At 33.4% G+C, this 25,838-nt stretch overlaps 1 protein-coding gene across 8 annotated transcripts in view; it reads left to right on the top strand.

Moving 5' to 3' along the window:
• Window positions 1-25,838, top strand: part of GTF2I (general transcription factor IIi) — a 100,113-nt gene that overhangs the window by 45,595 nt on the left and 28,680 nt on the right. For 2 of the 8 annotated variants that reach the window (XR_001602192.2, XM_016199040.2), the window contains 7 exons: window positions 1,168-1,245; window positions 8,999-9,058; window positions 11,054-11,110; window positions 13,227-13,289; window positions 20,576-20,686; window positions 21,581-21,646; window positions 24,953-25,136. Coding sequence is in view for 7 of the 8 variants with exons in the window: in XM_016199040.2 (XP_016054526.2) it covers window positions 1,168-1,245; window positions 8,999-9,058; window positions 11,054-11,110; window positions 13,227-13,289; window positions 20,576-20,686; window positions 21,581-21,646; window positions 24,953-25,136 (619 nt within the window). In the remaining variant the exon portion in view is untranslated. Of the gene's footprint in view, window positions 1-1,167; window positions 1,246-8,998; window positions 9,059-11,053; window positions 11,116-13,226; window positions 13,290-20,575; window positions 20,687-21,580; window positions 21,647-24,952; window positions 25,137-25,838 lie in introns of those variants that run through there. The other 6 variants (XM_016199039.2, XM_087815607.1, XM_087815608.1 and 3 more) reach the window with 6 other exon arrangements.

Raw genomic sequence — 25,838 nt, forward strand, 5'->3', positions numbered from 1 at the left:
ATACTGAACATTAATCACACCCCAAGAAGGTCCTGTCCTGTCTCCCTCTCATTACTCCCAAAGTCAACCACTTGCTTGAGTATTTTTTTAACCAGTTTTGTGCATTTTATTTTTCTTCAGCTTTATTGAGATATAATTAACATTACTTGAGTTTTAATAAAGAGTTCTCTAATTTTAGCCCTTCTATATGTGGAATTGTGTCTCATGCACTTGTTTGTATCTGGATACAAAGGTCCACTTCAAATTATCTTGATTGTGGGCAAAGGATTATGCAGAAAAGTATGCTTTGTGCCCTGTTAACAAAGGGATTTTTTTAGGAGAGGAAAAAAAAATCAGTGTATCTCATTATTAAAATGGGTGAAAATTATGCCATCTTTACTCTGAAATATTGAGTCCTTAAAACTGATGTTTACAAGTAATTTTCAGAGGCTGGTAAAAATATTTTTAATAGTGAGTGAATATAGAGCGTGACTAATTTTCTTTAAATTCAAAGATAAGAACAGTCAGAGAGAAAAAAATAAGCAGCGCCCTGGCCAGTGTTTTCAGTGGTTAGAGCTCCAGCCCGCCCACCAAAGGGTCACAGATTCCATTCCTGGTTAAGGGCAGGTATCTGGGTTGCAGGTTCACCCCCACCCCGGTCAAGGCGGTCAGGGGTCAAGGCGGTCAGGGGTCAAGGCGGTCAGGGCGTGTGGGAGGCAACCAATCGATGTGTCTTTCACATTGATGTTCCCTCCCTCCCTCCCTCCCTCCCTCCCTCCCTCCCTCCCTCCCTCCCTCCCTCCCCCCTCCTTTCTCTCTCCCTCCCTCTCCCCCTCTCCCCCTCTCCCCCTCTCTTCCTCTCTTCTTCCCTCTCCTCCTCTGTCTCTCTCTCTTCCCTCTCTCCCTTCCACTCTGACTGAAAAAACAATGGGAAAAAATATCCTCGAGTAAGGATTAAAAAAAAAATTGGCAGCCAATAATCCCAGAATATTAATAGGTTAAAACTGCCTAGGTTGTGCTTTAGGTGATTCCCCCCCCCCCTCGCTACCTAGCATATTTTTGTCCTTTCAAAGTCTTTAAAATATGTATATATCAACACTGCATTATTAGGAGGGCAGAAGAGATTTCCCTGCATCATTTAACTGAGTGCCCTGAAGTATAATTATATAATTTTATTTGCTTTTACAGGTATTTCCCTGGAAATGGCAGCTGTGACAGTAAAGGAAGAATCAGAAGATCCCGATTACTATCAATATAATGTTCAAGGTAATACTGTCTAATAGTTTTTCTTACTAAAAGTTGTTAGTGGTGAAAATTTAAATTTGTCAATTGCCTGATTTCTTTAAATACTTTCTATTTTTTGTTCCTTGATTGGCATGTGTACTTGTAATTTATCACTAGAATAAAACAGATTTTAAAAATGGGGCAATACAATAAATTAAACAATTACAGGGGAAACATAGAATTAGCCATTAATATTCTTGAAAGGACAAGCAAAAGTGGCACAATTTAGAATTCAATTGCAGTTTCTAATGTTATTTGCAAGGCACGAATGGTCTTCTGAAACTTTAATAGTTCTATTTGTGCAACAAAAATAACTAAACATTATCATTATCTTAAAAGTCTATAAAAGGTAAGACATGAATAAATTTTAGCTATTTTTTATTTTGTTACATATCTTTTTGCCTGATTATGAGGAAGGAATTAAAGGTCATAATTTTACAATGCAGTTTGCATAGATTTTAGTTTAGAAGAATGTTTTCTAGATTATTAGTAAGCCTAATTTTTATAGATGCACAAAGTATATCAAAACATTTAAAGAGTAAAATCTGATTAGTTTTTTGTATATGCCTGTTAAACTATCTTCACTGCAATCAAGATAATGAAATGTCTGTAACCTCCAAGTTTCCCTGTGTCCCTGTCATTTACTGCCCTCCTCAACCAACCACTGATATGTTTTCTATCATTTTAGATTAGTTTCCATTTTTTAGAAATTTATATAAGTGGAATCATCATCAACTATATACTCTTTTCTTTGGGGTGGGGTGCTGTGAATTCCTTCATTCCACTTAATTGTTTTGAAATTCATCCATGGTGTTGTGTATATCAAAAGCTAATTCCATTTTTTTTCTGAGTATTATTCCATTGTATGCCTATACGGGAATTTGTTCAGCCCTTTGTCTATTGATGAATGCTTGGTTGTTTCCAGTTCAGGGCTATTAAAAAATAAAGCTGCTGTCAATTTGTGTGTGTAAATTTTTGTGTGGAAATATGCCTTCATTTCTCTCGAGTAGATTCCTAGAAATGGAATAGCTGGGACATATGGTAGGTATTCAACTTTTTAAGAAACTGCCAAAATGCTTTGCACAGTGCGTGTACTATTTTACATTTCCTTCCCCAGTGTACGATAGTTTCAGTTGCTCCATATCCTTGTCAACACTTATACGGTCAGTCTTATTCTTTTTAGTCATTTTAGTGAGTGTCTTATGATGCCTCATTTTGGTTTTAATATGCATTTGTATAAATAGGTTTAGTTCATTTAAAAAGATAAACCTTTAACAGTTCTGGAACATTATAAAACTGTTATGAGTAAATTTATTCTGGTTTGTAATCATGTGAATGAATACCTGATACATATATTAAACTGTTTCATAGTGAATTTCATTTGTCAGTTTTGAACATTTTATTGCTTGTGATATTAGGAATTACATGGCTAAAAGGTTGAGATAATTCTGAGGATTTTTAATGAAAACGTTAAAATTGGGGAAACATTTAGCCTTGATAGCAGTTGTTGGTACATTAACAATGTGCATAAATTTAATAAATACTGTTTAATGTTCTCTTTTTTCACACAGATTATGTTTAATTTTTAAAATAAAAGATTTACCTTTGTCTTTGGTATTGTCTTTTGACATTTGTTTTGTCATCCTTGATTCTAGAAGCTTTTTTGGTCCCCTTTTGAATTTGGAGTGTTAGTGATTTTAAGGTGATGCCTGAGTAATGAGAGTTGGAAATCAGATATTTTGAGAGGGTGAAAGATTGTCTGAAATGATAATATCTTAAGTGCAGTTGAAGAAGATGGGAGCTAGACAACTAGTATTTTTATCTAGCAAGCTGAGAGATACAGTTTGGATATTTTTCTTATTAACTGAATTTTGACAATTCTTTGTATATTCTGAGTTAAAGTCTTCTGTGGTGTGATTTGCAAATAGTTTGATTTGTTGAAGTCAAATTTATATATTTTTTCCCCCTTGTATGGATTGTGCTTAAGTATCATAACTAAGAAATCTTAGCCTGACCCAGTGTCACAAAGATATTCTTCTATGTTTCACAAAATTTTTTATAGTTTTACATTTAGGTCTGTGATCAGTTTAGAACTAGGTTTTCTATAGTGTGCAAGATACTGGGCTGAAACTTACGCATATAGATATCCAGTTTTTCCAGCAGCATCTGTTGAAAAGACTGTCCTTATCCCATTGCATTTCCTTTACATCTGTCTCAGTTTCTCTAGTATATTCTGTTACATTGATCTCTCGTCTATCCTTTTGCTAAAATTACATTGAGTGCTGTAGTTTTAGTAAGTCTTGAAGTCAGATTGTGAGAGTCCTTCAAAATTGTTGTGTTTTAAAATTATTTTGCCAGCGTTAGCTCCTTTTCATATGGATTTTAAAAATCAGCTTGTTGATTGGTTAAAAAAGTCTTTTGTGGCCCTGGGTGGTTTTGGCTCAGTGTTTGGAGCATATTCTGGCAGACCTAAGGGTTGCAGATTCTATTCCCAGTCAAGGGCATGTGCCTGGGTTGCAGGTTGATCCCCCACCCAGGTTGCAGTGAGTGCAGAATGCAACCAGTCGATGTGTTTCTCTCACTCTTTCTCTCTCTCTCTTTCTCCCCCTCCCTCCTTCCCTTCCACGCTCTTAAAAAAAAAATCAATGGAAAAAATATCCTTGGGTTAACAAAAAACAAACAAAAACAGTCTTTTGGGTATTTTAACAATGATTGTGCTGAATCTACAGACTAACTAGGGTTGAATATCTTAATATGGACTCTAATGATTCATGAGCATGACATATCTTACCACTTCAGCTCTTGTTTTCTTTCATCATTGCATTGTTTTCAGTGTAGAGATCTTATGCATATTTTGTAAGATTTATATCTAAGTAGTTAATGTTTTTTGGTGTTATCATAGGTGGTACTGTTCTTTTACATTTCAGCTTCCAACTGTTTTTCGCTAATATGTAGTGTAACTACAATAGATTTTTTTATGTGCTGACCTTGTATCTTGTGACCTAGTTAAAATTCACTTACTAGTTCTAGCAACTTTTTGGTAAAATCTTTGGGGTTTTCTAAGTAGACGTTATTTTTTCCTTTTCTTTTGCTTGTGTTAATTGTACTGGCTGGGATCATCTAGTGTTACGGTGAATTGGGCGTAGTGAGAGCAGACATACCTACCTTGATCACAGTTTTAGGAGGAAATCTTTCAGTCAGTGTGATAGCTGTGGTTTTTTATTGACGCCCTTCATTAGTTTGAGGCAGTTCCCTTGTGTCAGTTTTTGAAGAGTTTTTATGGTGATTGGGTGTTTCTGAAAGGCCTTTATCGCTTCTATTAAGGTGATTACATAGTTTTTCTTGTTTAGAATGTTCAAATGGTAATTGGCATTAATTTCCAAATGTTGAACCTGCCAGGTACGTATTCCTGGGATTATAAACCCTACTTGGTTAATTTTTAAATTTCTTTTAATAGTTACAGGACTGTTCAGTTTATGTATTTCTTCTTCTTTTTTGTTTTTAAATATATCTTTATTGATTTTAGGGAGAGGAGGAGAGAGATACAGAAACATCAATGATGAGAGAGTCATCATTGTTCAGCTGCCTCCTGCACGCCCCCAACTGGGGATCGAGCCCACAACCCTGGCTTGTGCCCTGACTGGGAATCGAACCACGATTTCCTGGATCCTAGGCTGACGCTCAACCGCTGAGCAATGCCTGGCCGGGCTGTATTTCTTCTTGATTGATTTGACAGATGGTATCTTTTAAGGAATTTGTCTACTTCATCTTATATTTTCTTTTTTATTTTAATATTTGTAAGGTGTGTCCTCATTAAAGTGATCTCTCATTTCCAATTTTGTAATTTGTGTCTCCTTTTTTTTCTTGGTTGGCCTAGCTCAGGCTTGTCAAGCTCAGCAATATTGACATTTAGATCAGACAGTTCATTGTTGTATGCTATGTATTGTAGAATGTTTAGTACCCTCTGTGACCTCTAACTACCAGATATCAGTAGCACTTTCCTAGTTGTGACAATTAAAAATGTCTCTAGACATTGCCATGTCCCCTTGGGAACAGTATCACTCTCAGTAGAGACCATGGGTCTAATTCTATAGTTTTCTCAAAAATTTATTTTCCTCAGTGATCCAGCTTTTACTTTGTACTTTTCCTCTTATGTTTCTTTTTTTTGGCTTGCTTTTATTTTAATTTGTTTCTTAAGATAGAAGCGTAAATCACTGACGTGAGATCTTTTCCAATAGAAGCATTTAATGTCATAAACTTCCCTCTTAAGCATTAATTTAGCAATACCCCATAAACTAATTTGTATTTTCATTCAATTCAGAGTATTATCTAATTTCTCATGTGATTTTCTTTTTGTCCTGTGGTTTATGTAGAAGTGTGTAGTTTTAATTTCCCTATACTTGCGGACTTTTCAGATATGTTTCTGTTACTGATTTTCAGTTTATTTTCATTGTGTTTAGAGAACATTCTTTGTATAATTTCAGCTATTATAACTTTGTTAAGGTTGGTTGATAAGCGGTACAGATGTGCTATATCCTTACTGATATTTCTGTCTACTTGTTCTATAAATTGCAAGAGTATTGAAATGTCCAACAGGCCCAGCCGGGCATGGTTCAGTGGTTGAGTGTCGACCGAGGATCCAGGCGATCGGGGTTTGATTCCCGGTCAGGGCACATGCCCGGGTTGTGGGCTAGGCAGCCGATCAATGACTCTCTCATCCTTGATGTTTCTAGCTCTCTCTCTCCCTTTCCTTTCCTCTCTCTGAAATCAATAAAGATATATGTATTTTTTAAAAATGTCCAACAGCCTCTGTGGGTTTATCTGTTTCTCCTTTCATATCTGTCACTTGTGCTTTATGCATTCTGAAGGCCTGTTAGGTTTCAGTATCTTAGAAGCTCCTTCCCTTGAGCTACTTTCCTGGCAACCAACCCTTGTCCTGACTTGTAACAATATGGATTAGTTTTGTCTATTTTTGTATTTCATATAAATAGAATCCTTCAGCATATACTCTTGTTTTAGGCTTCTTTTGTAAAATAGACTTTGTGAGACATACTGTTGGGTGTACTTCATTTATTTGCATTGCTCTATTACAGTTTCTAAAATGCTTCTTAAAATGAAATGTTTAAAATCTACAAACAAAATGTACATCTGCCCAGGTTTACTGAATCTTAATATTTTGTTGTCCCCATTTCCCACATGACGTAACATGTTAAATATGTAATTGACACTTTTCTTTGAACTCTCCCAGATTCCTACTTCTTTTTCTGTTCCCTCTGAGTTAACTATTTTCTTGAAATGAGGGTTGTCCTTCCTGATAATGATTTTATACTTTTATTGTATGTGTAGTCCCACAGAAGTATCTGTATATATATGTTTATACATATATCCATGCACATACATGTATAGTATTTTCTGTTTTTAAGCTTGACACAAATGGTATACTATATATGTTGTTGTGTATATGTTCTTGTGTGTCAGTCATTCAGTATAAGTTTTTAAGATGTATGTATTTTGTCACATGTAGATTTAATACTATTATTGTGGTAGTTATATTGTGTGATCATTTGTTCATTCTTCTTCATAAGGACATTTTTGCTTTCTTCCAAAACTTTTGGTATTCCAGAATAGTCTTGGACATACTCTGTGCATGTCAGTCTTCCTCTAAGATGGTGGTGCTCAGGTGTAGGTGTTGGTAACATTCGATTTTCACAATAACTGGTAGACACTACTAGCATTTTGAGTGTGAGGCTCAAATATGCTGCCTATCATATGATGAATAAAATCCAAATGTTTGCTGTTAAAACGTGTGTAGCTAAAATGAAACATCATAGATAATTTGAAATTTTAATGATCTGAGACAATATGCTAAAAGAAACCAAAGTTTGGCAATATTAATTTGAGGCCAAAAAGGAAAAAAGTAACAGGTATAAAGAGTAAGACTACATAATATATTTAGTAATAAGTCATTAAGTTGATAAAGCAGTCATTAATTTTATATACTTAACAGTGTAGCATCAAAATAAGTAGAAAAAGAATTGACAGAATTATGACATATTTACAGATCTACATTGAGTACTTATAAATGATAAATAGAATATTTGAACTCTACAGTTTAAAAACATGAGCTAGTTGACGTTTATCCAGAACTCTTATCCCCAGCAAATAAATGTTTATGTACAAAGCGTGGATCTGTTACAAAAATTGACTTTATACTTATTCATAGATAGCCTTAAAAAATTCCCTGAACAGCCCTAGCCGGTTTTCTCAATGGTTAAGAGTGTCGGCCCTCGGACTGAAGGGTCCCAGGTTCGGGTCTGGCCAAGGGCATGTACCTCGGTTGTACGTCCAGTCCCTGGCCTGGGTCGGGGCAAGTACGGGAGGCAACCAGTCGATGTGTCTCTCTCACATTGATGTTTCTCTCTCTCCCCCACTTCCCTCTCTGAAAGCAATGGAAAAAAATATCCTCTGTTGAGGATTAAAAAAAAAAGTATTCCCTGAACCTAATATAATTTAGAACTCAGTAATAAACAGGTTATTTAAAATAGAAATCCTGTATAATGGGAATCCTAAGAAATACTTTGATTTAAAGAGGACCTCATGAAAAAGAATTTAGAATAGAACAATATTGAAAATGCCACAGAACTAAACTTGTGAAAAAGTAGCTAAAGCAGTATTTACAAGTCAGTTACTACCCTTAGCTATAATTTAATTAATTTTTTCTGTATATCTTTACCCAGGATCCCATGACTAGGAAGCAGTGAATCTGGCATTTGAATTCAGGTCTCTTTCATTCAGTGTCTTGCTCTTGGTTGAGATTCCAAATATAAACAACTTTTGTATTTTCTATGAAACCGTATTGCTCTGTGATGCGTGTGTGTGGGCTTGCGCCTCCAAAATCCCTCCTGCATTTGGCAGGCTTTTCAGATAACATTCAGAGGTTCTTAGTGAGGTGGTTCACATTCATATTCATGTAAGAACATGTTTTATGTTCAGAAGCCATTGAAAACACTTTGTTTTCTGTTTGAAATGTCTCATTACTAAAATGCTTGAATAATACATACTCGAATGATACCTTAATTTCTGTAGTATCTTGTGAGGTTTAATTAACCCAAAATACTTTCCTTATATGTTAATAATTGGAAAGAACCATGGTATTAAAAAGTGCTTATGAACCTGCAGGAAAGGGGGATTCTGAATTAACTGTTAGTTTGTCATGTTTCTATTTCAAAGGAGATTCAAACTTATTGATAGTTTAATTACATGATTTTAGAGAGCCTAAGAAAGGTGTAACAATTTGATTCTGCATTTTTCTTCAGCATGACAAAAGATTAAGCAAATATTTGTCAAGGAAGGAACAAATACACCTTGTAAGATAAACCTGCACTTATAATCTGTATGACCTAAAAGTTGCAGTTTGCTGTTATGAACCCTTTACTGTTAAAAAAAAAAATCCATATTCACCATTTTAGACATATCATTCCCATCCAATCCATATGTCTAGTCATTTTCAAAATTCCTTTTGACTGTCTGTATATGAATTTATCTGAGCGCACCTTTTCCATTCACTGAGACCATAAATTGACACCACTCATTTTGTCATTTTTAAAAAAGAATTGCCTTTTTTGTTCATGAAAAGGCTGTATTATTCCATATCTTTCACCCAAATTTCTTTACTAAAGTGACCCAAAATAGATTTTTGGGATTACTTTTGAAGTGTTATCTTTGTATTCCAAAGCAGGCCCTTCTGAAACTGATGATGTTGATGACAAACTCCCCCTTTCGAAGTCTTTGCAAGGTATATATAACTTTTCACTTCCATTTTCCCACATGCTGTTTTTATTTAATGTTTCTTTATATTGGACAGACTGTGTTTTAGTATTTATATCTGTATTATTACTTTTCTAAATGGAAAAGGAAAAAAATGTATTGGCCTTTTTTTTTTGAAAAACATATAAATGAACTTCACAAGCAACAATTTTTCAAAACCAATTTTCCCTTTTGTGAATCTAGTAATGAATCTCGAAATGGGTACATGACACACTTTCATATTTAAGGTAAAGTACACATTTATACTTATATCAGAATAGTCAGAAGTAAGGTTTTTATTGTATAGTTAGTAATGTAAATATCGATAAGGTCATGTTGATACTTAGCTTTATGGAAGATTGTAAACTATCACTTGTAAATTCCTAAGTTTATAAATTGATTATTTTTTTGAGACTTTTTGTATAGTGTTCCCTAACTTGATGATCATAGGCTATTTGTGATAGCTTTTACTTCTATCTATCCTGGCGTTGAGCACATAGATTGATTTTCTTTAGCTTTACTTTTAATGTAAATGTAATTGCTTATTTCAGATTTTAAAAGAACGAAAAGGACACATAGAATCATTGTTTACATGTACTCTTGTAATATTATGAAGGTGGAACAACCACCTGAAGTGTTCTTATTCTTTACTCAATGTTTCCTTTTTTTTTTAAGTACTGGCTCTTCTCCATTACCTCTCATTACTTTGACCTCACATCTTTGTTTTCTTCAATATTTAGAGTCAAAGAACCTAATGCTTCATAAATCCGAATGTGGAAGTTTTACAAAAAAGAGGGAAGGGACTATGTGTTGAGAAAGTATATTGAAAAGGTTAATTAAAGAATAATTCATGGCTCTAGATTTACAAATTTACCTATAAATTTGAGCTCAGGTGAGTTTTCATAATATGAGTAGAAAAGAATCCCAAGATAATTATGGCATCTTAAATTCAAAAGTACTAGACACTGAGTGACAGTTTTTGAAACTGTAATCGATGCTTTTTAAAAGTCAAGATAAAATATATTTAAAACCTCTGTCTTAGTGTTGCACATTTAGTATAGTTTCTGAAATTAGTTATCAGTGGATGATAAAATAAACTCAATTTTGTTTCCCTTTCCCCCATGGGATTTATTTTTATTCATAGGCATTATATATATATACACAAAGGCAGTGACTTTCAACCTTTTCCATGTTAGTAGCTTAGAAATTTAAGGACAGAGGATGATTGTTTTGGGGCAGTTTGGGTACTTAATCCTAAGTGGCTCTCTGATGTCTTAGTGGACTATTTTCCTATTTATGAGTAAAGCTTCTGGGCTAGTAGGATGAGCCTGTTTACCTTGTGACTGCCTAACCTGATACATTGCTTTATGTTCCAGTTTTTAGAAGCAGGCAGATTATATTACCTGAATTAAAATGCTTTTGAGACTAAAGGTAGTATCTTAAATTTTAACTTAAAAATTTCCTTTAAGTACAACTTTGAATTAATAATGGGGATTGAGTTTCCATAGCTTCCACCATAGTAAAAATGGAAAGCAGGAAACATTTCACAGGAAAACCTGAACTTGTTTATCTAGATTTAATAGCCTGTGAGCAAAGAAAGAATTTACTCTGATTTGTGTTTTCTTTGTGTGTGCGTCATTGGCAGATGAGCATGGTGCTTTGAAACATAATTGTTCTATTTCTCAAATTCTAACATCTATGAGTAATTATATTGTGTAGTTATAGTAACTAACTGTAAATCCCCAAACTGTTTAGGTTGACACTATATATTTTACATTTTAAAATAATTTTTTGAGTTTTCAAGTGAAGTGTTAAATGTTTTCTGAATTAGATCGCATTGTTTGAAATAACTGCTAAGGAGTTAAAGAATCAGTTTGTATATGTTGTATTATATATGTTTTAAATTGTTTGCATTGTTACCTAGTTTCTCTTCTTTCGATGTAAGTTTTTATTTTTTATTATATGTGGTTTATTTTCTTTTTAGGAAGCCATCATTCTTCAGAGGGCAACGAAGGAACAGAAATGGAAGTACCAGCAGAAGGTTAGAAATAAAGAGATTTTTATTTTGTTGCACTTGTATTATGTTTTTTCTGTATTATAGAGAATACTATCCTTAAAACACCTTATTTGGAATTAAAAAGATGATTGTTTTGGTATGCCTTCTTAGCCAACAGGTGTTTTTTATTTTAGTCCTAAGATGTAATATACCTCTTTTACTGTACTGAATAATAAAGCATATGGGGATGAAAACTTAAGTGGTAAGTAAAACTCTACCAGATGTAAAATGCAGCCCTTTTATTTCCTGGTCATCTTGTGCCATATTAACATTTTTTAAAGAAGAAAAGGCTTTAGTATTTTAGAATTATTATAATTATTACTGGCTCTGTTCATATTTAATTTTTAAACATACTATATAATGGTGCCATTTAAAAAATTTATGTTTTTATTGATTTTAGAGATAGAGGAAGGGAGAGGGAGAGAAAGACGCATCAGTGAGAGAGAAACATTGATCAGCTACCTCCTACGCCCCCTACTGGGGATTGAGCCTGTAAACCGGGCATGTACCCTGCCCGGGAACTGAACATGGTGCGTGGGATGCTCAACCAGCTGATGCCATTTGTTAAAGTTGGGTAACATGTTCTACATGAGATTAATTAACAAAAGAAAGATTTTTTTCTCTGCTTATTTTTATACCCACAACTACCCATGAACTACTTTTTCTATTTATCAGCCATCCTCCTTTGCTTTCAGGACTGAATGAGTATTTAACTGTGGTACAGCTCTTTAAGTTATTGGAATCTGAGCTAAACTGTTAGCATGTAAAATGGCTTCCTATTTCTAAGTGGGTTTACATAGTTTAAAAGAGTTTTTTGTAGATTGTTCCCAAAGAAGATGACTGGTAAGGTAACTGAATCTTGTTTTAGAATTGTTATTTCTGTCATAAACTGGTTGTGTTGTACCTTATTTTTCTAGGATAAAAATGGAGTCTATTCTATAACCTTTTATTCCGTATATTTGCTTTTTTATTTTATTTTAAAAAATCATTACTTTGATCTTTTACCCTCTCTGACAGAGGGAGTTCTTACGGTCCCTGGAATGTTGGCTAATCTTTCCAAATTCAACTTCAGAATTAGGATTTCTAACTAGAATACATTTCTTACAAAAATATTAAAATGTTCATTTTGAACAATATTTTAGGGTTTTTTTTAGATCTTTTTATAGAAGATAGTGTGTGTGAATTTTTTTAATGTTTTACTGTGTGGAGGTAATTAGATGTTTTCTCTGTAACAGAATCTTCTATTTTGAATAGGTAGTATTTACAATGAAATATTTATATATAAGACACATGGGACAGGGTTCATTAGGCACTATGAATTACTTCACAATTTTCAATTCTATTGTTAGATATTAGGCTTTCAAATACTTCATTTTTGAGGAGATTTTTATTGTCATATTGCAGTGTTAATAGAGTTGAATCAAACCTGGGTTCTGGTCTTTATTCCTTTACTAACCAATAAACATAATCTTTGGCAAATCAATTAATCTCTCAACCTTTGCAAAATCAAAGAGTTGATAAAGATACTTTCTAGCTTCTAGCACTAACATCCTGATGTACATATATTTGTTTTGTGCAGTAACACAAATATTAATAAAATATTTAATTTTTAAAAGTATCTTGCATATAAAGTTAGGGCATATAGTCCTCTATGCACTTTTTATAGTCACTTGGTCTGAAAGTCCCCATTGCAAAAAATTGTGGTTTTATTTAACAATATAAACCACTTGTAGGATTTCTGAAAGCAGAGGAGAAATAGTTTAAAAAAACGCCTTTGTTTTTATTCTAGCATTTTCTAGTTACAGCAGGAAAATAACTGTGACTTTGTTGTAATTGTACTCCTCTAAAAATACAACTTTTTTTAGTCCATTAATGCAGGTAACTTGGTATTATCTAATAGTTTTCCAGAATTTTTCTATTTTTTGTTTTTTATCCCTATTTCTAATTAAAGGGGTCATATATTTTAATAAATATGAAATGAATTAAAATGCCAGTTAAATTTTATAGTAGGCTGCTTTTGGATTATCAAATCAGTAAAATGTTGGAACATATAGAAAGTGCTTTATAATGAATGTCATTTTAGAATTTTATTTTTTTCAAGATTCTACTCAACATGTCCCTTCAGAAACAAGTGAGGACCCTGAAGTTGAGGTGACTATTGAAGGTTAGTTATTGAAAAGCCTTGATTCCAAAAGTTTACTTCTGGTCATAAAAACACTTGTCACATTCACATTTCTAAGTATACATTTCATTCATTCTTAAAGGAAACTTGTGATAAAAATTGAAGCATATATGTGTATGTGTGACCAAAGCAGCCCACTTCCCAGCAGTGCATCCAGTGCTTTGGGAGCTTTAGACAACAAAAGTAAGCCGTGAAAACGAGCGGTGGACCAGGCTGTATTTCCTGTCATTGGGAATTGAGAGTAGAAAAGGAAAACTATGACCAGACTGGATGCACACGAAACCAGATTCTGTAATCTGTTATCGGGTGGTAGCCAGATCTAATTAGTATCAGTAACCCTGATACCTACTTGAGTAAAGTGGAGGAGAAAGTGTTGATAGTTTAGTCAAATTTTTTTTTTTTTTTAATATATCTTTATTGATTTCAGAGAGAGGGAGGGAGAGGGAGAGAAAGAGAGAAACATCAATGATGAGAGTCATTGATCGGCTGCCTCCTGTACACCCCCAACTGGGGATTGAGCCCCCAACCTGGGCATGTGCCCTGACCAGGAATCGAACCCCAATCGCCTGGATCATAGGTCGATGCTCAACCGCTGAGCCACACTGGCCAGGCAGTTTAGTCCATTTTTAAAGCGAGTTTTGCCCCTAAAATACTATTAGAGGCTAACATAACCTGTTCTTAAAAACTGTTTTTGAATCAGTAGGTACAATATATTCTAAACTAATCTCTGTAGCTAAAGTTGCTTTAAATTTAGTTTTTTCTTGTTCAGAGATAATGCATGAAAGCAGATGAGCCAGTTTGTCCTGAATTATTTAAAAAGTCAGCTAATAATTAACAGTGTCACTTCATATTTAATAATTATTAAGTACATATTGATTTTTTTTCCTTTTAAATTGTCTCACACTACTTACTCTATAAATTTTTCCCCCTCAAAATAATTTTTTCCTAGGGAAAAGTATTGAAACAATGCAACAAATTACAGTAGGCTAAGTTATATTTATACCTGCCCTGCTCTTAAGCCCCTGTACTCATTTTATTGTGTATACATCTAAAAATAATTTGATGTATATATACACGTGTGTGTGTATACATACACAGAAATAGTTTTATAAAAATACATAGATGCTTTCAGCATACAACATTATAAAGAACATTTAAAATACACATATATCACATTTCCCATAGTTCGTCCCCCCCCCCCCCCCCCATAGCCACACATCTTGGTACTTCATCATTTTATTTTATTTTTTTAATGCTGCATAACCTTTCTTGATTTCTCTCTCTCTTTCTCTCTCTCTAACAACCTGTCTCCTCCAGGTGTCACTTGGTTATTTATGATGTTTGGCTACTTACAACTAACTACTCAAAATGTATGTCTTCATTGCTTCTAAAATATAAGTTGATTGTTAGCTTTCACCTAACATGAGAAATTTTCTCATTCTTCATATCTCAATATAATATATATATATTTCTTTTTATCATTAATATAATTTTACTAACTTAAAAGCAATTTTGAATTGTTTATAATTTAGCATTAAATAATTTGATTTTTTTAGTTATAAACCTCACTAACCATCAGAGAAGAAAATCTTAAGAGCATATAAATATTATAAATACTGAGAACTTTGTCCTTTCTATACAGATAGGAAAAATAGATTACTATTAAATAATTATTAAAATTTATTAGGACAAAACTTTAAGTAGAAAAACAACCAAGTTATTTTTATCAAATCTTAGAGGAGATAAAGGCTATATTAAAATTGTTTAGAAAGTAAATATATACTTTTATAGTGGAAGACCTTTAAAGAGATGTTAATGGTAATCACAAAATTAATGTCTCATGAACCCGAAAAGTGTCAGTCTTTTCAACTTTAAGTCTTTGGAGGGAGTGATAAATCTTTTTTTTTTTTTAAACTAAGACTACAAGAAGCTTTATCATCCAAATTTGTCAACAAGTAGAATTTTGCTATATAGGTGGCTTTATGTTCAGAAGACCAGTGAAATACCAGGTCTTCGTAAGTAATTACTTTACAGAGTAGCATTTTCTATGGCATGTATGTTTGTGAACAAACTATATATATCAGCCTTAATTAAATTGCTAATTGTTTTCTATCCATACATTAAGGTGGATCAGGTTTAAAGCCTGTGATGTGAATAAGGAAGGTCAGATGAGAACTTGCACATCTGTTTGATAAATGTTGTTTCTTTTTTTCTGTAAAGATTATCGCAAAATTGTAGAAACTTATTTAATATCTATAGTTAGAGAACTAATTTTTGGCATATCCTCATAATAGAAAACACACACAGGCACTGAAATTGTGATTTTTTAAATTATTTTTTTTAATGTAAGTGATCCAGAAAAGGCTCCTATTGTCATTTTTTTAATGGGAGGAAACAATCCTGCCTTTCATGAACAAGGCAAGTTTAAAAGGAAACGTGTATATGGAGAATGATGTTAGTTTTGTTCAGAAAAATACTGGAAAAAGATAAGTGAAGATAATTCTGCATGCCCATGGGTGACTTATTTTCTCCTGTTGTATCTTTCTGCATTTTTCACATAGTTTATAGAAAAGATTAAAAAAGAACTTGGTCATCACGTAAGTTTGTCAGATTTTCCACAGTACTTTAACTTTGATATATTTATTTGAAATTATATAGAGTTATGAAGGGGCTATCTGGCATTGAGGCAGATGCATTATTTCTGCAGGATAACATTCCTTACCCAGTGCTAGTGGTGTGCTCTTCCATTTGTGGTGGTCCACTTGTACTTAATCAGTGGTACACATTTATAACTTGTGTGACTTAGGTTTGAGAAATAGCCATTGGAATAATATGACTGTGCAAGCCTTAATTTCATAAACATCATGACTGCATTTCTGGGTAAAGTCAGATTGCTGCCATGTCTTAAATGTGTGCAGAGAAAATCTTACCTCACACTTGTTTGATGTCTAGCTGTCATGGACAAGCTAAATGGGAAGTTTTTTGCTCTAAAAGAGTTTTCCTAATCATGCAGTTCTCTTTTAGGACATTGTTTTCCAAACCTGAGCCATTCACATATGTTCATTCTGCTGTGGACTAACCTTACTCTGTTCATCACTTAAAGTTTTTACTTTAAATTAATTTTAAGTAGATTCATTTAAAAATTAATTTTGCATCTTCCAAAGTGAAACTATCTTTGAAAATTTAATATTTACTTCTTTCTCATATACATGAATATTTCAACAAAAGAATGCGTATAGTTGGTTCACATTACCACCTACGGCACATGGACTACAATTTGGATGACACTGTTTTAGAGGTTCAGTAGTTGGATTACCTGTCATCCTCCAATGATATCCTTTTTTGTGGAATTCATGCTTAGGACCTTGATAAATATTTGGCTGCTGCTTATAATTAAGGATTACACTATTCAAGTGTTCATTTGATCATTCTGTAAATACCTAGCAACTTGTACATACTGGGGAGGGACTGTACTGGGTACCAAGGATTTAGGAGTGAATCAAGTAGGCAAGGTGCATTGGAGGGTTTTGAACAAAGGAGCGACATGTTCTGTCCTTTACTTAGGAGACGTGAGGCTGCTGTGTTGCAAAATTCAGCAGAGCATAGTGGAAGCAAGAAGTCCAGTTTAGAAGGCTGTTACAGTTGTCTCAGGCAGATAACATGGTGCTTTAGAATAGGATGGTGGCAATGCACATAAGGGGTTGAATTCTAGGTATGTTCTAAAGATAGAGCCAATATGCTTTGCTGTTTGTCATTGTTTAAATATTGTGCTTATCTTACAACTGCAACTGGACAGTTCATAGAATCTGTGGTCGAGTAGTAGGTTAGCATTTGAAGATTTTTAAATATTTTTTATTAATTTTAGAGAGAGAGGAAGGGAGATAGAAAGGGAACATCGATCAGCTGCCTCTTGCACACCCCCTGCTGGGGATTGAGCCGGAAACCCAGGCATGTGCCCTGACCAGGTATCGAACCAATGACCTCTTGGTGCATGGGACAGTGCTCAACCAACTGAGACACTGGCCAGGGCACATTTGAAGATTTTGTGTTAGAGGAGTTATGACCTAGATCCATGGGTAAAAAATGCCATTTATTTATTTGAAATGTGTAGAGTAATTAATGGCTTTGAGTAATTTCAAAAGAGATAGTGCCTGGTTGATTTTGATTTATTTTTTGCTTGCTTTGAATTAGGTGTAAAACATTATCAATTTGCTTATAGTGAAAATAAGAGTATCAGAAAATGTTTAATATGCTATTAATGCATTCACCATTGAGATCGCAGTAACAAATTTTAGCTCTGAAGTCTGTATTATCTATAATCAAATTTGTAAATATGATGCTAAAAGAAAAACATTTTTTTCTGAATACAAATTTTGAGTTAGGGACTGTTGTGCCATTTTTTGAGGTGTGGAGCCACTTGTGTTAGTGCTGGTAGAATAACTATCGTATATTCCTGAATAACAGCTTTTGCATATTAAACTCTTTTGAAACTTGTTTTATAAGCTTTTAGTTTTAATGCTATAAATAGTTTGGGCTTAATTTTGAAGCATCCTGAAATAGTGTCTTACTACACAAAAGGTGCTAGACCCAATTGTTAGAGGTAAACTCTTGGAGCTTTATTTGATATTATCTGCTACAGAGAAATAATTTTGATTTTGAGGTCAGTGAAAACATTTTCTCATTCTTTCTCAACAACAATTAAAGCTGTTCTTTTTTTTTTTAGCAGAGTGGAGAGAAAAAATAGAAGGTGTGGCTAAGTTCATTGCTATTATGATTTAATTCCATGTTTGATATGATTTAAATGGGTTACTCTTTTAATATAATGTGTTGTGTGATAGTTTATCATCACAGATAATTAAATTCATCTCTTTTATTTGTTCACATTTAATAGATTGAACTTCATGACTTGTCACTTGAGAAATGTGATACCACTTAATATTTTATAATCTTTATTAAAGATCGTAAATCATTTGTTGTCTTGTTAAAAAACACTCTCCCAGATTTGCCCTTTTTCTCTTTTCTCTGTTTATGATCAATGAGATTACTTTTGTAAATATATTTATACTATTAAATCCTTTGTGCTGTAAAATAGGTTAGACTCAAGAAGTGAGGTCTTGACACTAAAGAAAAGCACTCTTGGCCTTTCACCTTGGCTTCAGTTTCAAACAGTTTAGATAATTGAGATTAATATAACTGCATTTCTTCATTACCATCCTACAGCTATCTTTTCTTTTTCATTTTATATTCTTTCAAAAGGCTTTCATTTTATGTAATTCAGTTAACAACCGGTTTAAATTATGATCTATAGATTTTAAGTGGCATTAGCCTATAGGGAAAATACTTTTGTTTTAAATGTCATTGCTTGATGTTTGGAAGAACTATTAATGTTGAACGTTTAAAATGCTTTGATAATATTCGTAGGTGAAATTAGTATATTTCATTTTACCCTTGTAAACTAGCATAAAAATACCCTTAGGCTTCTAAAAATCTGTTTGGAAGTTAGAAAAGAGGGTTTATTTTTCTCAGCATGTTTCCAGAGTTGAAGATGTTTTAAAGATACCTAATGTTTTCCCAAATGTATCTACTTAGGTTTGAATGTAATTACTTAATAATCTATTATAGATCTTTTGACCACTTTTAGTCCTTGTAGTAATTTGACAATTATAAGCCCAGATGACATAGTCAAGTTTTATTTTACTAGTAGTTTTTCATTTTTAAATAGTTTTCTACCATAGATTTTTTTTTCTCACTTTGAACATGCATTTCTACAGTGGTATTCAACACATGACAGTTTTTATAAGTTGTGTCATAAGTTGTCTATATGATGTTTTTCTGAAATAGTATCCCCTAAATTACCATTTTTGTCTTTCCAGCACATAATTGGGTCATAATGACACTTTATCTGGTATTGGTGACATTGGTATCTTTTTCTCCTATGGGTTAGAGTAGTCAGTGAATAATTTCAGATTACCAGAATATCTGTTGGCATTACGGGAAGAACCCAAAGGCAGTGCACCAGGGCAACAATGTCTGATTGTGTACTCAGTTGCTGTGATAGCAGTGAGATTCAAGTATTTTAGGCGTTAGATTATTTTCTTGATTAGTATACAAAGTACATAAAAGTTATCTGTTGTTCCTCCACGTAACATTATATATGACGCTGAATTTGGATTTTATGTAACCTGTTTGAGAGTTTATCTGTTAGTTTACTAGAAAAAGTTTTACTCATAATCTAATCTCAGATGCCCTCTCTAGTGATGTGACATGGTTAAGTAACATAACATTCCCTGAGCCTTTATTACCTATAAAATGAGAATGAAAATTATGCTGCTCTAAAAAGGACACTTGTATTTAATGGTATTTTTTTTGTCGTTATTGTTAGTATCTTTAACACAGTAATTATATTCTTCTCTATCCCATATTTATTTTTAAGTACAGATGTCTTAAAATTATATTTTCAATAATTTACACGTGGTGTTTGAGCAGAAATCTTAGTAGTGTTTCACTTGACATTTTCAGGGACTGTATTATGACATTGATAACTTTTCTTACTTGAGTCAAGTGTCCTTAATTCTAGCATTAGATATATTAAAGTATCATAGCAGTGTTGAGTTGCAGACATATCCCCGAGGAAATTAGCGTGAAACTCCATGTCTTGAGAAGTCTATATTCTGTGCTTAAATATCTGAATACTCATTTCTACATAGGTTTTGTATGGACCAAACCAATAATACTAATACCTGTTTCACAAATAATGTAGTCCTGTTTCTTTAATTCTATAAATTTTGTGTTTAAGTGCTTGATAGTCAACTTCCCTTGTTTATGTGTTTGAATTTTATATAAGTTTAAATATTTTTCTGTTCAAGCTGTATTTTTCTCGCCCCTTTCTTTAATATTTGTATAATTGTAAGTAGCTGTCTCCATGAAAGCCTTTTTCTTGAAAGACAAAATATAATTCTTGAAAGTAGAATATAATTCTAGGCAGCTATCTCAGAGCAGTTATGAGAGAAGGGGAAATTTATAATGACAATTCACATTAAGCAAAGTAAAAAGAAATTAGGACAACAGGGAAAATGAGATATATTCACTTGAACAACCCCAAAAGAGGAAGAAAATTTCAAATGTAACTGGGAGAAATATTCTGGAAATAACAACACAGACGTAATGATTTAAAGCCCCTTGTGTCTTTTGAATGCTGAGGTTTTAATAGGTGGTGGCTGTTGCTTGTTGAGTTTGTTCCTCCAGTGATGACAGTTTTCTTTTTCAAGATGATGATTATTCTCCACCTACTAAGAGACCAAAGAGCAACGAACCACCCCAGCCGCCAGCTGCAGAACCCGCCAACGCCGGAAAGCGGAAAGTGAGGGAGTTCAACTTTGGTAAGTTCTTCATGAAATATGGACCCCTTTTCTTTGATTCTGAACTCTTTCTGTCAGTGGTAAAAAAGTTAACAGCATTCTTTAGGGGCATGCTTTAAAATGTGTTACTGTTTTAGAATCTAATCTGAGGAAAACCATGGACAGTTTGGAGTAACTTTACCTTGTTTAAACATAGTTTGAGTTTACCAAAGCATGAGACATTGTATCTTCTGATGTTAGGTAGACTTTAAATCAGTGTTAATGACTTAGTAATTCAGTTATTTTTCTTAGCTTTAAAACCTTCTTTATTTGAGGTATATTTTTATATCTTCATTTTTCTTGCTCTGTGTAACTGCCAGCAGCTAATATAACCAAACCCCAGTGGATGATATATGTAGCCTTTTGAAGAGACTAAATAAAATATTAGTGGCAAATTGTGTTTGTGATCTCTTTTGAATAGTTAGAACATTTTGCTTATATACATTTTTTTAAGATAGCATGTTAGTGTTTTAACTTGTCATAACGTCTCATTTCCATACAACTTAGACATGTTTTAGAAAGTTTCCTGAATGACCTTGGAGAACTCCCTCTTTTTTGCCTCTATTTTGTAGTGTTATATTGTATTGGTCTTTTCTGCCCTCCTGCTTTTCAGAAATTGTAAGGCTAAAAAGAAATACTTGAAGTATTTTGAAAATAAACTTTAAAACATCCCCTATAATCTCCTGTTGAACCAATTCTATGAGCCACCAAAAGGGAAAAAGTTCTTTGGAACAGTAAAATTATATAGATGAAGATGGGTTATTAAAAAATTAGGATGTATTATATAGAAAAACGTTATTAGATGTTGGGTCATCTTAAGAACTTATTAATGCTCCTAACTGGATTTATTATTGAGATTTAACTTTGAATTTTCAGAGAAATGGAATGCTCGAATTACTGATCTACGTAAACAAGTTGAAGAGTTGTTTGAAAGAAAATATGGTAAGTCTGAACTCAAAAAATCTTCTAATATTTTGTTTATAAGCTTTTAACAATGGAGTTCATCTGATGTGAGCAAGTCTAGCTCTACTGTATCTCGAAAGATTGTTGAATAGTATCTGTCCAAATATTAGAATCTTTGTTTCTAGGTTACTACAAAGCTTAGAAAAAGTTTGTTTTTTTTCCTTTTAAATATCAGTAAGCATTTCTTTTAAACTTTCAGCATGTGTATTTGGGAGTTTATTTATATACAGTGTAGGGTAAAGGAGATTTACAATTGTGAGTACGCAAAACACAGTTTATTAAAAACAACTGTAAACCTACTTTTGCCCCACCCTGTATTTGTTGCAAAGTCCTGGTTCTTGGAGATTAATTAAAGATTATTTTCTTAAATAATAGTCTTTCTTATTCTGTTATATTAAATCTAGTATTCATCTAGATTAGGGGTGGGGAACTTTTTTTCTGCCATGGACCATTTGGATATTAATAACATCATTGGTGGACCATACAGAATTACCAGCTTAAACATTAGCTATGAGAAAAGCTCCTAGATTTATTGAATTTTGAGTCCCGCCTGCAGTTGCCTTGGCAGAGCTGGACCAAATGATTTCTTTGGCCTTATACTGCCCGTAGGATGGATGTCCCCCACTCCTGATCTAGATGTACTTATTTTCTCTTATCTTGATCTATAACTGAGTTTAACCTAGGTTACAAATTCTTTTCCTTTTATTTTACTATTCTATACTTTATGTAGTGGTAAAAGAAGCAAGCAATACATTATTATCTGATGGTATATATCAAATGCTCACCTAAAAATAGCAACAATTATTTTAAAATATCATGTTTTGCTGGGGTTTTTTGTTGTTATTTGGAGGATTCTTTGTAGTCAACTGTAAAATTGTAAAATATACTAAATTTTAACTTTACAATCTAATTTCTGTGGTGCTGTCCTGTATCACTGAATTTTTCTAAGTAAAGTTTTAAAATTATAAACCACATTGGCATTATTTACTTTTATAAACTTGAAATGAACATATATCTCTTTTTATCAAGGATGATTACCCATGAATGAAAATTTAGGGTTAGAATAAATTTAATAATGAATTAAATAACTTTTCCTTAATATTTTCAGCCTTTTTTTAATTTTTATTTTAAGGTTCTCTTAGCAGTCATCCCATTTTTCAATAGTCATATCCTTTTGCCAGTGATCTTAATTGGTCCACTTCGAAGCAAAAATTGATAACATATTCTACACAGGAAGCACTATAACATGGTGATTGCCGTAGGGGAAGCTAGTTTCATTATTATATGTAAATATGATTTTCAGATGTAGTGTACCAGCAGAGGATGTTAAATCTAAGTCATTATTAATATATAATATGGTATACTTGAAACTTTAGTACAGCCCTGACCAGTTATGCTCAGTGGCAGCATTGGCCCACGGACTGATGAAGGGTCCTGGATTGATTCTGGCCAGGGGCACGTGCCTTGGTTGCAGACTCGATCCCTGGCCGGATCGGGGTGCATGCAGGAGGCAGTGAATCGATGTATCTCTCTCCAGTTGATGTTTTTTTTCCTCCCTCCCTTCCACTCTCTCTGAGAAGCAATTGGAGAAGGTATCCACTGGTGAAGATTTAAAAAAATAAAGAAAGAAAGAAAGAACCTTTAGTACAAATATTAATGTTTAGCAAATAGACTTTTACATACTTAAAGTACCAGCAGAAAGTGAGGCTGTTCGGATGGGAATTCCTAAGGGAAGAGAGGTCAAGGGGAATCCATAGGAGTCACTTTTGCTTTGCAGCCTTTTTGGCAGTGTCAATAAATAGCACCTCTGCTGTTCTTTCAACTTACTTAGAGAGCATTTTAGGTAACTGCTGTGTGAATTAAATGAAATAGAAGTCTTAGAAAGAAGAATGGAATGTGTATGGTATGTGTCTGTAGTCATAGAAAATGTGGCATTGCTTTACTTCATGACAAAAGGCTTACCTGTGAAAATTTTAATACTAAGTGTAAATGTTCCTATGTTATAGATGAACGTAACTGATACTTCTTAATACCTTTTTATCATGAAAATTTCCAAACAAAAACATAAGAGTCAAAGACCCTCAAAGTATCTATCACTCAAGATTAACAGCCTTTAACATTTTACAGTATTTTCTTTCCTGTTCTTCTCTGCCCCGTCTCTTTTTGATGCAAGAATATTTTAAAGCTCCAGTGTCTCAGGCATCATGTCATTTCACCCTCAAAAGCCTGCATTTCAAATGGGGAGTTGGGTGAGCGGAAGACATTGTTTTAATCTCAGTTCCATTATCACATACAAAAACATACTTAATACCCAGTGATATTTAAATGTCTGCTGCTGTTCAGAAAAACTGAGCCTTTATAGTTTGTTTAATAATATCAATATCTACTCATTATAGTTTATTCTTTTTTTTAAATTAAAGTGTAGTTAACATACATTATTATGTTAGTTTAAGGTGTACAGCATAATGATTTGACGTTTATATCTTATGAAGTGGTCATCACCATGATAAGTCTATTAACTATCTGTTACCGTACAAAGATGTTCCAATATTATTGAGTATATTTGATTCTTTTTTTTTTTTTTTTTAAATATATCTTTATTGATTTCAGAGAGAGGAAGGGAGAGGGAGAGAGAGAGAAACGTCAATGATGAAAGTCATTGATCGGCTGCCTCCTGCACACCCCCAACTGGGGATCAGGCCCACAACCCGGGCATGTGCCCTGACCGGGAACCGAACTGTGATCTCCTGGATCCTAGGTCGACGCTCAGCCACTGAGCCACGCCCGGCCGGGCGAGTATATTTGATTCTTAACACTCCCCATGCTTTCCACTTTTTTGCAGCTGTTGCATTATTTTCCTCTTGGGTAAATAAATCTAGCAAAATTTTTAGGTAAATCTTCTGCTTCAGCTTCTTAAAAGAAAATCCTTTTACACTAGCATTTTAAATGTTTAAAAACTACTTCTCTTTCATTACATACTGGTACATTAGCTGGTATTAACTGGTATGTTTTTCTGGGTTCATTTGTGGTTCAGATTTCAAGAGAAAATCTGGCTATGCCTACATTCCTTCAAAATATACATTGGTTCATTGCAGATTTGCTTAAATAGAGCATTGGCATCTTTAGTGTTCTTTTCCTTTTAGTTCTTCTGTACTATTTTCTGATTCAGTTATAATAAACAGAAGTAAGATTAAGTTATAAAAGTTATAGAGCAAAGATATTCCACTATTTTGTGCTTAATCCTCTTCATTAATGACTTTTCTCTTTCTCTTTTTATCTTTAAAGCTCAAGCTATAAAAGCCAAAGGTCCTGTGACGATCCCATACCCTCTTTTCCAGTCACATGTTGAAGATCTTTATGTAGAAGGACTTCCTGAAGGAATTCCTTTCCGAAGGCCATCTACTTATGGAATTCCTCGCCTTGAAAGGATATTACTTGCCAAGGAAAGGATTCGTTTTGTGATTAAGAAGTAAGACTCTTGGACTCTTTTCTTTGTTCATGATTAGTGTGTTTTTTTATATTGTTGACAAATATTCATTAACCAGTAGGGCTGTATTTAAATTAAGTTTTAGTCATTATGTGTTGTTTTATTTTCCGTTTACCAGTGTGTCTTTGTCAGTCATGCCAGAGTTGGCTTTCAGAACATGAAACCTGCTGATACCTGATTGCACACAACTGTCATTTTCTTTTCTAGTTTTCTGCTAAGTATGCTAAAGAAAGTAATAATACATTATTAATGTCTTATTTTTAACTCTCTCAAATCAATAAACATATCCTCAGGGGAGGATTTAAAAAAAATTAGTGCAGCTTTTGAATTGGAAGTGTAAATGCTTTTTAAAAATGGCAGCTACATTCACCCATTTTTGTATTTTCTACTCTCCTCGATTCTATTAAGATTACAGTAAAAGGTGTAAAAGACTAAGAGAGCATTCATCAACAGATTAGTGCAGTGCAAATATATTGAAATTTCCTATTACATCCATGAAACAAGTACTAGATATATTTGTAAAGGGGAATAATTGGAGAATAGTTGTCTAGGCAATAATAAAATGTAATTGCTAAACTACAATTTTCAATGACAAGGTTAGAGGGTTGGTATTCTTGTAAATGTAAAGAAGATTGTGTATATGAGACAGGAAAAAGGTTACTGAGTCCTCATCTAGGAACGTCT

This window comes from Miniopterus natalensis, chromosome 3 (genome assembly GCF_054644295.1).
Source record: "Miniopterus natalensis isolate mMinNat1 chromosome 3, mMinNat1.hap1, whole genome shotgun sequence".
Taxonomy (NCBI): domain Eukaryota; kingdom Metazoa; phylum Chordata; class Mammalia; order Chiroptera; family Miniopteridae; genus Miniopterus; species Miniopterus natalensis.